We start from the raw sequence: 13,998 nt of genomic DNA on the forward strand, positions 1-13,998 counted from the left end.
AGGTGCTGTAGGGCTTCATAGAACCGGTCAATTTCATCCTCTTCAGCACTGGTGGTTGGGGCATAGACTTGGACTACTGTGATATTGAATGGTTTGCCTTGGATTCGAACTGAGATCATTCTGTCATTTTGAGGGTTGTATCCCAGTATTGCTTTTCCTACTTTTTTATTGACTATGAAGGCTACTCCATTTCTTCTGAGGGATTCTTGCCCGCAGTAGTATACCTGATGGTCATCTGAATTAAATTCACCCATTCCTGTCCATTTTAGTTCGCTGATACCTAAGATGTCGATGTTTAGTCTTGTCATCTCTTGTTTGACCACGTCCAGCTTTCCTTGATTCATGGATCTTACATTCCAGGTTCCTATGGAGAAAGAATCTTTACAGCATCGGACTTTCCTTTCACCACCAGACATATCCACAGCTGAGCGTCCTTTCGGCTTTGGCCCAGTCGCTTCATTCTTTCTGGCGCTACTAGTACTAGCCCTCTGCTTTTCCCCAGTAGCATATTGGACGCCTTCCGACCTGAGGGGCTCATCTTCCAGCGTCATATCGTTTTGCCTTTTGGTACTGTCCATAGGGTTTTCATGGCAAAGACACTGGAGTGGTTTGCCATTTCCTTCTCCAGTGGATCACGTTTTGTCAGAACTCTCTGCTATGACCTTTCCGTCTTGGGTGGCCCTGCACGGCATAGCTCATAGTTTCATTGAATTATGCAAGCCCCTTCGCCACGACAAGGCAGTAATCCATGAAGGGGCCAGGAGTACTAATGCTACCTTTATTGTAAGGTTACAGTAACAGAATCTTGCAAATCAAAAATTATCTTCTGGCCTCTTAATTTTACTTGCTCAAAATTAGGGACTTTTCTGAGACATTTTCATCACCCTCATCCCCTTTCCTCCTTTGGATCTAGATTTTATTTGTCAGATATTGCTCTTCTTCCTCTGTCCTAGATCATTCCTCCCTGCCATTTCAGACACAGAAAGTCATGGTCATGTTTTTAAAAATGAAGTTTAGGAAAAAGACTTCCACACACAAAAAATTACATTAAAAGATTCAGTATCCTGCACTTTATAATTGAATCTCTTTATTTTAGCTTGAATCTCTGTTACAGCTTGACCACGTCAAAAAGTCATGTGATGGGCACAACACGTGACCATGTCATGAGGTAGGTAATATGTTCAAAATATGTTCAGTTTCAGTTGCAATAGTACTACTATAAACTTGCATAGTTGTAGATAGCATAATTAAAATTAGTGTGTGTAAAATACAAGGCTGAAACCATGCGGTAGGCAACTGAACTGAAAAACTCAAGGTCATCCATATTATGTCCTAAAGGAAGAGGCAACTATGTAGTTCAAAAACAAATAAACATTAATGCTTATTTTGTGAACCCTTCCTAATCTAGGAGTTTACATAGTTCCTACTGATATGTATTAATGTGTTATGGTTATGTACTTTACAAAATGGTTATGAGGTAAAGCTGGCCTGAATACATGGCAGCTTTGACAGGTGTCAAAGCTGCCGAAGCTTATGCGCAGCTGCAGCAGTTTGACAGCTCTCAGCTGTCAAACCGTGGAGACAGCGTAGGCGCGGCTAATGTAACAGCTCCAGCTGTCTAAGCCAGCTGCCGCGGATTGGACCTCGCCAATCCGTGGGAAACTGGCAAGTTTCTGATTGGTTACCAGTGTGCCAGCTGGAATATAAATGTCGGTGCAGAAAGCCTGTCAGCGCCCGGTTCCACATTACATTAAATGGTGGTTACTTGAGCCAGCTGTCTCGCGCGTTCCTTGCTGAAGATAAAGCACCTACCACACCTCCCATGATACTCTGTCAAGTTGTTTCAGGGAATTTTTCTATCACAGATACTCTCCTCCTAGAAACAAAACTGTCCTTTGCATAAGCAAGTCAGTCATTTTTAAAAGAATAGTAAACAGAGGCATGAAAAGAAGGAATCACTGTACCATTTATTTACTCAGATCTTCTTAAATTTCTTTTACACATTTATTTCCTCAAGACTGCCTCTTTTTTCAAGGTCAGATTTAAAGAGCAATGTTGAAGTGTTCCTAAGGCTTCTGACCATTTCATCTCATAAGTACAATGTGCACTTCAAGTTTATGAAATTGCCACAACCTAATATTTCCTTAAGGCTTAATATCAAAGCAATAGCAGCAGCTGCTATCTCATAATGAGACAGTACAATAAATCATCACAGAGTTGATCAGTCAACTGGCATAGGGCTTATATTATTAAAGGTTCAGTGTTTGTGTCCCCAGCACTTTAAACAAGGCAAACTTTATTATTGTTAATAATAATAATAATAATAATAATAATAATAATAATAATAATAATAAATTCTAAGTCTAACTAAGAGAAATAGCTTCTGTGAATAATCACAAAAATTACATCTATAACAAGAGGAAATATACAAGGCAGCTGGATCCTGATGGATTTGATAGCCATCCATTATCTTTGTTTCTTGATCAATATACCTTTGTTCTTCAAATAATACAATTGCTAAAGCAAGAGGATCCATAAAGCACTAAATTTATTTATATATTTATTTTCTCTGTCACCCATCTCCCCTACAAGGTAACTGTGGTGGCTACAAATGATAGAAATGTGAAAAATAATTAAGAGATAAAAATGAACTGACATTAAAATAATATGTGCTAAAACCATGCCTACAAGAGCCAACAGATGGATGGAATGGGGATGAGATGTTCTTTCCCTGTCAGTCATCTCTTCTGCTCAGGCCCAGAATGGACTTCCGCAAGTAGCATCCACACAGAGAACCAGTTGTTCATATATTTGAATCCCACCACTGCCTTCCAGAAGGCCAAAAAGGAGGGGGCAGTTCTTACCCCTGGTGGAAGAATGTTTCACAGGAATGGGGCCACAGAAGAAAAGGCTCTTCTCGTTGATCTTGCCTGCTTCAATACTTTAGCAGATGGGATCCATAGCAGGCCTCTGCCATTGGCACAAGTGGGATGGTTCTTCTCCCATTGGTGAGAGATGGCTCCTCAGATACCCTGTACTAAAATTTGTAGTATTTCTTCTTTACCTTGTTTCAAATGAGAGAATTTGGCCTTTGTTTGGGAAGGAACTAAATATGCAGTGCCTAGATAATAGGTAAATATTTTCCTGATTTCCATTTTCACCATATGGAAGCCTCCCACAAAATTAATATAAACTGACCAATCTCAAACCTTGCCAGAAAATATGATCATATTCTGAAATGTTCTCATTCCACAGTTCAAAGGGTTACAAACTGCCTGTTTATCTCTGAAAATCCTTTTTGTTTTATATATTTCTACCTAACTTTAATGTGAGATTTGTTTACCTCAAAAACATTCAAGACAACTATTCATTCTACAGTCAGAGGCAATTAATGTAAAGACGTTGCATGCAATTCAGTCTCTACATTACTCACACATAAATATGTAGGACTCCATTCTTATGCATAGAAGGAGAAAAAAATTCTCTGTGTAAATATGATTAATCTCCTTATACTCTGATGCAGTTTAACACTGTACACTATACATAGAAATAAGCTTTTTGAACTCGTTTCCACTGAAATATGCTTAGATTCTCTACTGAGCTATGAAAATGAGTGATTTTTGAAAAATTAGAATCTGTCAGTGCAAATTAAAGCCACAGAAATATCTCACTGACATTCTAAACTCTTCCAAGTGCCCATACTTGAAACTCCCTATTTTGAAGGCAAACACATTTACATAGGATTGTAGAGATTTAAATATGACTAAGCCCCAAATAGGTTGCTGAATTCACCCATTTCCTAATCCTGAATTGCTTGTTTCTTGACAGCTATTAACAGTTGACAAATGAAAAACATAACCATGAAACCTAGTCATGGATCTCTCTGTGACATTTCAAGGGGACTTTTTATATCAGTGATATTATTACCAGCTGAATTAGCTAAAAACCTGAATTTAGAAACTCTGCATAAGGATATTATAGTGCTGTGCAAGGCTGTGGCATGTGGTTCCTTTGTTTTTCTCCATTCTTTTCTCTACTACAATTTGGGAATCAAATACTTTCTGACTGCTTTAAGCAGCAAAGGATCTAATGGAAAAATAACTTTTCAGTGCAGAACAGATCTCAGAAGCTTTATGTTAAAACCATAACTACAAGCAAAGTACTGTAATTTTAACAATTATTTCTGATGTTTCATTTTTTTTCTCTATGATCCCTCTGTTTCTTTAGTGTATAATCTTTTATGATTAGACTAAATGGTTGCTGGAAAAGAATTTTAGAATTAGAAAGGCACGATCTGAGGCTTGGGTGCCATGGTTTTCAGTGGTACAATAAAATTAAGTTAATATAGATTTTAAGAATCATTATATTAAAAGTGACATATTGGGAATAGATGTAAACCCAAACTGTGCCCAAAATGCTTTTATGGATCTCAGCACAAGAATTATTTTAATGGAATGAAATTGTAAGAAAAAATGGTTACATGACTGAGTGTTGATGAAACAGGAATATGGATAATGTAAGATGAATTCAAGAGAGCAACTTGCTGCAGAGGGATTTACTTTTCAAAGGTTTTCATATGCACAATTAAGCGAAAGATTTAATGTGGATAATGAGACATTTAGAATTGAATTGAATGGTAGAAGACATAATTTTGAAGTTACACTATGTAGAAATGATGAACCAACCTAGCTGAACACAATTTTATTGAGATTTGAAATGGAAGAACAATTGAAAGACTGATACAATGAGCTAAGAACTTTGGACATAACACATTGATGGAACAATGGGAAAATATAAGGTTAAAGGGATTGAAATCTACATTACCCTATAACTTTAAAGTTATTTTTTATATAAAACAATGACCCATTGTTGTAGCTCAGCTGGTTGGGCAATTTTTGGACTTGAAGTCTGGACATCTTCAAGTTGCCAAGGCTGAGAAACACTCTCCCATCATATGAGTAAAAATGGAAAGACTCAGAAATACCCACAATGGAGATTGGTTGATAAAAATGACAGGAGTAGCAGAGATGGAAAAATTAAATTGTTTGATTAGAGAAAGGTCAACAATTACAGTTTTTAGTGACTGGAAACCCCTTATGGACTTTTTGCTGGAAAAAAAAGAGAAAATGAATTTGTGATTTATAGGTTTGAAGATTAGAAAGGGTAGCCGATGAAAAAAAGGGAAAAGGAAATTCTGATGTAACTTTAAAGAGAAAAATGAAAACGAAAACGAAAATCTAAATGTGCATGTCATGATTCCAATAGATAAGACCAGTAAAAGAGAACTCCAAGGCAAAAAAGTTTCCTTAAAGAACATATTTATTTGGCTACATAATATCGGCACAATCAAAAGTGAAACCAAGACTGAAGTTCCCTCCCAAAGGTTACAATGTTACAAAGTTGAACTTCCCACCCCAGTAATATGTCATAAATTACATTCCCCCAATTAACTATTTGAGTGGGCTTTCTAATGGAAACTTTAGCCCACCAAAATGCAATCAGCAATGACCTTGGTTCATTGTTTTGATTAAGCTAAAAAATACTCATTTCTCCCCCCCCCCCCGCAACTCTTTGGCAACCAAAAACAAAGGGAAAATGGCTTTAGCCAAATTCGTTTGTAGTGTTGACAGTATATATTAAACAAGTACACACAGCCAAACACTCTCTGTATGTGTGTGTTACTTTACTGATCCTTGGGCTCATTCAAAGTTTACAAGCAATGATTCTGCTTTCCTGTATACTCTCATATACAGTAAAATACTTTGGAGAACAGCTAGATTTCTTACTGAAAACATATTTTTCCCAAATGAACATTAACTATTTCTGTTTAAAATTACATTTGAATGTCAGACAGATTTTGTGTGTGTGATTTTTGCTGCTTAGACACTGTACCTGAGATATTTATTGCACATTGCTTTCTCTGTATACCCATGTACTACATTGATGCTTGAACTGGTTTACAACAGGGACAGTTCAGTTCTGAGGTTTTGGTTAGGTCTGCAATTTTATGACATCAGACTTTGGGATTTTTAATTTGTTCATTTAAATTTATTTGCCATCTTCCTCCAGTGGACTTTTTTATTATTTTACTTCTACTTTGAAGTCTTTTAATGAAAGCACTGCAATTTCCTGTTGTATGCTAAATATACTTCTGTAGGACTTGAGAAACTTGCCTGCAAGTTTGATTGAGACAAACTTTGGGGATGAGTTTATGGCTCAGCAAACTTTATCCAATAAATTAATTTCCTCTTGTAGAATTCTCTCTTTCTGGAACTTCTCAACGTGATTTTTCAATATTTCTTTTCCCTGAACAAAGTTAAGCAAACAGTTCTTGACTTGGGTATAGAGAAAATAGATCCAATTTTCACTTAATAGCACATATTTTTCCTTACGGCCTTTTCACTATGCTTTGACCTTAAAGCTTAAGTTTGCACTTCTCACCTGCTCAAAGAGTTGGTCAGAAATGAAAATTGTTTCTTTCCTACTTGAAACTTTCAAGAAGTAAAAGAATCAATAAGTTACAGTAAGCACAGGGTAGTTTTTGTAGATAGTACTTAAAGGCTCAGTAGCAATTTTCTTACATCCAAGACCTATTTCAAATTAGTGAGCCTAGATCTAGCCTGTGATTTCTCTACTTTGTAGTTTTCTCTTTTTTCATGGGTACATTTTCAAAATGTACAAAATTAAAACCAAATATTTCAATTGTTAAACTACAGCTAATAATAAAGAAAAAATCTGGAATTTGTTCATGGTTTTAAATCTTATGTTAAATTTCATTAACATGACAAATTGCTTTGTCCTAAGCAAATCAAATTTGTATACTAGATACTATGTTCCATCTTTCTATCATCCTTTCATTTATTTTATATTATATTATATTATCACACTAGATTATCTGGATAGCCAGTAACATTTGCAATAAAACTGATAGATTTGTCTAGACCTAAATTAAATGGTATACCAGCACCTGCTTTTTGATCTGTAGACGTAAGCTTTTATTCTTTGAATCAAGTTTTAAAAACTACTATACCTCAAACGAAACAAATTTTATGGAATAATATCATGAACATCTTGATTATGAAGCCTTGATAAAATATTCTTTTTTTCTTCTCACATTAAATTTCAGCTCTACTCAAATCCTATTTTGCTGAGCTATGGGTTCAGTATGGTCCCTTTGTAAAATCACCCTCCAAACCTGTTCCTCACAATTGGTAGGAATATGAGCATGTCATCTGGAATAGTATTAAAACAAATTCATGACTAATACCAACACATTGATATTTCCAAGAATATTCAGTTCTGGGTGGAGATTATGGGTTTGTGTGCTGACATACTAGTCTAATGAAATCCTCTAGTTTTGGGAAAACATGTAGAATTTAGGCAAAATAAGCCATGATTTCACACGTTAGTAGTTTCTGCCATTGATTATAAATATTACTTTATCTTCATGCAGAATTGGAATAATTCTTTATATCTTGATTTTGAGTAAGGGGTGGACCCCAGTTTGAAAAAACCAGACTTTCCCTCTGCCCAATCAGAATAACTACCAAATCTTTTGAATCTGCCTGAACCCAAAGTTATTCTTTCGCCAGTCATGACTGCCCAAATAGAGTTCTCTTTAGCAATCTCTTAATTAAGACTAAATATGTATGATAGAAAAATTCCAACAAGCAAATTGTTTTCCCTTTAAATCCAATGCATCTCAATCTAGCTAAGGACAGACATCTCCTGAGTTTTAGTATGCACTGGGAAGGAGACAGTTCTCTTCATTGATAACAGGGAGGTCTGTATATGATTCAAGACCCCTGAATTTTGCATCAATTTGAAAACTAGCTCTTACATTGGAAGACATTATTCAGGAATTGGAATCACACCAGCCTAAAGTGGACAGTGCCCTGATAAAACTACTGTCAGAATGATCGGTATAAAGTGTCAGACTGCATACATGATAAAACCATTGCAGCTTGATAAGTGATGAGTATGGTAATGTCAAAACTACTAAGGAGAAGTTTAATTGCCTGTACAGGATGAGGACAAGATAAAAATGAGGATATGGCAGGAAAAAGTGGTTACCAGGGTATATTTGTACTATGATTCAATGCAAGTGGGGAAGGATCCTAGATAATTATACTATTTACTTGCTCAGTACACACAGAACAGGATGAATAAATAGGAATAATTAGAGCTAATCTAATCACAAAAACACAATTCTAGTATATGTTTATCAATATAAAACATAAACTTAAATATAGAATATGCAAATATATTTATAAATATTAATAATCAATAAATATGGTGCACAAGAGTGACTGATTATATTGCAGCTTCAAATGTAAAATTATATAAGAATAACTATGAAACATTATGGTTGAAGATACAAAGGGATTTAAATAATTGGAAAAAATTACAATTATCTTTATTGGGAAGAATCGCAGTTGTTAAAATGAATGTTCTGTCGAAGTTTCTCTTTTTGTTTCAAATGATACCTATATTGAAAAAGGATGCCAACCTTGATGAATGGCAGAAGGGTATTAATAAATTTATCTGAGTGGGGAAAAAACCAAGAGTTAAATTTAAGATTCTACAAGATACTAGGGAAAGAGGGGGACTCAAGACGCCAAATTTGAAACTGTATTATGATGCGGGGGTCTTGACATGGGTTAGCGATTGGCTTAATTTAACTAATAAGAGAATACTTCACCTTGAGGGTTGGGATTTGGTATATGGATGGCATGCATATTTGCTTTATGATAAAAAGGTGGATAGGTCTTTTAAATCTCATATTCTTAGAAGTGCCTTGTTGCGTGTTTTGGGGATATGTATTGTAAAACCTTTTTTTTTTTTGTAAAACTCTTTAATAAAAAAAAGAGTGACTGATTATCCATATCAGGAGAGAGATTCATGTCAGGATACCCCCCCCCAAAAAAAAAACAGTCCCCAATGAAGATTTGTGTTGAACTGTATGGTTTTTCCCATGGTTTTTTTCATGAATTCTTGTTTATGTAAAAGAATTGAATCAGCATCATATAACTGGAAGGAGCACTTGGGTCCAAACTCCTGCTCAGAAATCCAAATTAAAAGATCCTTCACAGAAAAGTACCCCAGTTTTTGCTTGAACACATGCAACACTGAAAGGGAGTTACAGTAAGCACTTTCCTTGGTACCTGGTTCTACTTTAAGGAAGTCCACCACCTTCACCCACAAACATTCAATCAGAACCTGACTTTCTGAGACATATGACCATTTTCATGTGTTCTATACTCAAGGATAATATACAGCACAGGTTGATTTTCTTCTGTGTGACATCTTTCCAGAAATGTAAAGAGTTCTCCCACAATTGGCTTAGTCATCTTTTCTGAAGACAAAACCCAACAATTTTAACTTCTATTTCTAGCTCTCATTTCTAGTCCCCGGATCACCTACATTGGCTTGTCTGCACTTGACCTGATCAATTTAGAATAATGTAGAATATTTTAAGAGAAAGATAAAATTTTCTCTACAATTGTTTTTATTGGGTATTGTTATAGATTATGATAATAAAGAATCAAATTTGGTGTTGAATTTGATAACAGCAGCAAGGCTCTTGGTAGGTCAATATTGGAAGAAAGATAGTTTGCCTACTATAGAAGATTGGTCACTTAAGGTGTCAAATTTGGCAGAAATGGCTAAGATTTCTGCTTATTTGAAGGATCATTCACAAGAAAGATACATTTCGGTCTGGAGAAGATGGATAGATTATATTCAGAACAAATATGGACTAAAAGGTTTCATCTAGCTTATGAATGAATTATAGAATGATATTATTAATATTAGTTTGTTTTTATGGTATTTTTATTAGTTTTTATTATATTTTATTATTATTTTTATTATTAGTATTGTTTAATAATATGGATATTATTTTCTTTTTATGTTCTTATTATTATTATGTTTACTTTTATCTTGTTTGTGTTCATGTTAAAGGGGAGTTAAAGTGTGTTAGGAACTTGGTTACATACAGTATATAGTTGGTTAATGTTATTTAGATTTTGATTGTTATTTTTGTAACCCTTTATTCAGTTCTGGGAAGTGGGGGAGGGGGAGGGGGGTGGTTTGGGGATTGGGGTTTGTATTGTAACCTTTATAAAACTTTTTAATAAGAAAAAAACTAAAATATCTTTTAATAAAACAATAGAATAATGTAGAATAATTGCTTACCATAATTTGAAAATGATATCAATGCTTCATATATGAAACTGGACATTCTTCTAATAAGTTAAAAACTAGGAGTGAGTTGCTTTCATTTTATGGTCTCTCCGTTCTCAGTATTTTTGGAAACCTTTTCTCCCTCTTTTGGGGGTCTTTGAAATTCAATGCCTACCTCTGCTTTACCTTATCAGCTTCACACACACACACACACACACACACTATTCTAACTAGCCAGATATATTATAAATCTTCTTAGCATTTCCCAGTTCTCAAGGGTATGTGATACCTACCATAGTATATGAGAGAATTTGCAAAGGTCTTTGATTTGTAAAAAAAAAAAAGCATCAATTTTGCTTATTCAAGATATTTTTCCTATCTGGCAGATTAATTTAAAAGCCTATTAAATCTAAGCCTGTTGTTGACCAGCCATCTGAATAGCAAAACTCCCATTTTAAATGAAATCAATCTCTTTCTTTTTTGCTGAGAGCGACACTTACATAAAATATCAGCAAAGTTCTTATTGGCTCAAGTCTTCTCTGAGAAGAGGATATGTGTCCCACCAACAGTTGTCAAAAGCAGAATGAAGGAGCCAAATTGAAATCAGAGAGAAATTTCTCAGACTAACCTCATTTCTTTTTTTGACTGAATAATTTTCTGAATAGATTATGGGAACATAACTTCAGCAAAGCATTTCAGTACCCTATGTTATTCTAATTAGTGGGCCAAATAGGTGGGAAGGCCTATCTGCTAGGTGGATCCACAGCCAACACAGCCTCCTTAGTGTACTGTTCTCCTGCTATGACAGCTCTCATTCATCAGCAAGCAGGTGCTGCATTTTGAACCACTGTAGCTTTCAGCTCAGCTTCAAGGGCAGCCTTCCTGCTGACTGCATGAGGTTTCCATTCTGATTGGCTAAAGAACGACCAGGGATTGTCAGATGGTGATATTTGCCAGATTTCATTGCAATTTAATGTGCGTGCACCGCAAATTACATTTATTAACAAACATCTTAAAAGGTTGAGTGGTCAGGAAATCCTCGTAATTGATAGAAAAGAAGATGCCTTGCAGAAATATATCCTTGAAATAATCTGAGAGATACTCAAACAGCCTGCCCTTTCCCACTCCCATATCCGTGTCCTTCATAATCCACTTGTTCCCTGGTTTCTTTTTTTCTGGTGCTCACTTGTCAGAGCAAAAACATTTCGCCTTTTACCATTGCCTCCCACTGCTGTGCCTGTAAAATAGGATGCACAGCCCAGTGAATCAGATTGGATAACTTTGACTGCAAATTGACACTCTAAATCTGTGATAACAAAGCATTTCCGGTAAAATTTGAAATAGAGAATGCAGATGATCTCCCATCTGTGTTTAGGCGAAAAGGTTGTGGCTTCTGAGGGCTTGTCAATCAGAAGGTCGGCAGTTTGGTGGATCAAATCCCGAGTGCCGCGTAACAGAGTGAGCGCCTGTTACTCGTCCCAGCTTCTGCCCACCTAGCAGTTCGAAAGCACATAAAAATGCAAGTAGAAAAATAGGGACCACTACGGTGGGAAAGTAACAGTGTTCCGTGCGCCTTTGGCGTCTAGTCATGCTGGCCACATGACCACGGAGATGTCCTCGGACAAACACTGGCTCTTCGGCTTTGAAACGGAGATGAGCACCGCCGCCTAGAGTCGGAAACGACTAGCACGCATGTGCGGGGGAACCTTTACCTTTACTTTTAAATATATCAGAGTACTGATAAAGGCTTGCTTCTATTTTGGCATTTTAATTTAACATACAATTCACTTGATGTCACAAATCTCTTTTGTAAACTTTCTGAAATTAAGAAGAATAACCAAGGGAACACTTACCGTCTCGTCGATTAAGTCTTGCAAATCCTGGATTGTGACTACTGGACAGTTCTGATGAACTGCTGAATGATGACTGAGGCAAGGCTGACACTAGTTGATCATCACAATGATCTGTTGGGGAAAAAACATCACGCTTCAGGCTTCTACATTTAAAATAAGGACTTCTAAAAACAATAAGTAAAATAGAACATTGCAAACACCAGAATTGAATTTATCTTTCTCTGATCACGTCTCACATTGTTTGTTTTGAGTCTATTACAATTGCCATTACTGAGCTGGAGTTTTTTATTTGTCAGTTACATTAGATTACCATGGGTCAATTTATTGGATTTTCTGACTCTTCCTATGTTCCTTTCTCTAAACTAACTTTGAAGAAAGGTTTCATAAATGAGAGTTTACTAGCAACTGTTTATGGCCAGAACAACAATTATCTGCCCATAAAGTTTTAGCTTATATATATACACACACAAATACACCAACACGCACAAACATACACACAGAATCATCCAAGTAAACAAATATCCACAAAGGAAGACAAATATATGAATAATGTTGCAGGATCCAATCTGGGTTGGTCACCAGGACCAAGACCAGAGGTTTAGTCTTTTTTTATTGAAAAGTTTTATAAAAATTACAATATAATCCCCAAAACCAACCCCCCTAACCCCCCCTCTCCCTCCCCCACTTCCCAGAGCTGAGTACAGGGTTACAAATATAATAAACATAATCTAACTAACACTAACCAACTATATAAATAACCAAGTTCATAATGCGCTTTAACTCCCTTTTAACATAAATACAAGCAATTAAAAGTAAACATAATAATAAAACATAAATTAATATCCTAGTTATTAAACAATACAATATCCAAGTTATTAAACAATACTAATACTAAAAATAATAATAATACCATATAATTAAAACAAATAAAAATTCCACTATAATAAACTATTAATAATAATAACATTCTAAAATTTACTCATAGGCTAAATGGAACTTTTTACTCCCATATTTATTCTGAATATAATCTATCCATCTTCTCCAGAGCTTGAAGAAGAGATTAAATCGAAGGAGAAAGCTTTTATTTTGAACCCATCATATAATAGATTAAGGGTTTCCATAAATATGTTGAAAGAGCAATTTAATATGTTAATGGCTGATCAGGTTGCAACTAATTTGCGTTATGCGAAACATAATACGTTTTGTAATGCAAACAAGCCTGGTAGGTGGTTGGCTTATCAATTAAGGAAGAAACAAAAATCACGTATTATAGAGAAAATAGAATATAAAGGTAAAGAGGTATATCAACAGAGGTTTAGTCTTTTGAGCTTTTGGGCTCATACTGGAGCCCATTCTCAGGGAACTTCTCTCTCACCAGAATATGACTTCTTTCTCATCAGAGCACATTCTGGTGAAAAGAAGTTCCCCAAGGATGGGCTCCAGCATGAGTCCAAAAGCTTGAAAGACTTAAACCTCTGGTTCCAGGGACCAAAACAGATTGGATCCTGCAAAACAAATTCTGTAAATCATTGAACAAATCAACCATGAGTTGTCACTTGAGCTACAAATGACAAGGGTCAAATTAGGCATATTATTTGAAGACTTAGCTCTCTGTAGAAGACTTTACTGCTGGGAAAGAAAGAAGGAAAAAAGAACAAGATGGCCAGCAACAAGGTTGATGGACTCAGTAACAGTGGCAATGGGTGTGCTGTTAAAAGACTTGAAAAGTCAGGCTATGAACAGGTTAACCTGAAGAAAATCTATCTATATGGCTACTAAGAGTTAACACTTGATAGCACATAATCAGTCAATCACTACACATATATTATTTGCATGTGAGTATAAAATACAGTGTATTTGGTGTTGTTCTAGGTCAGACATGTCAAACTCGCAATGTCACGTGATGTTGCACGATGTATCAGAACTTTTTCCTCATTGCCGGGAATGGGTTCGGTGTGGTTTC

The 13,998-nt window shown here is 35.6% G+C and overlaps 1 protein-coding gene across 1 annotated transcript in view; it reads right to left on the reverse strand.

Moving 5' to 3' along the window:
* CNTNAP4 (contactin associated protein family member 4) overlaps positions 1–13,998 on the reverse strand; it is a gene marked incomplete at both ends in the record, with an annotated part of 283,127 nt that overhangs the window by 188,838 nt on the left and 80,291 nt on the right. Inside the window, one exon of the mRNA XM_083353791.1 lies at positions 12,036–12,146. Coding sequence (XP_083209917.1) covers positions 12,036–12,146 — 111 coding nt within the window. The remainder of the gene's footprint in view (positions 1–12,035; positions 12,147–13,998) is intronic.

Source organism: Vipera ursinii, assembly GCF_947247035.1.
Source record: "Vipera ursinii genome assembly, chromosome: 2".
Lineage (NCBI taxonomy): Eukaryota > Metazoa > Chordata > Lepidosauria > Squamata > Viperidae > Vipera > Vipera ursinii.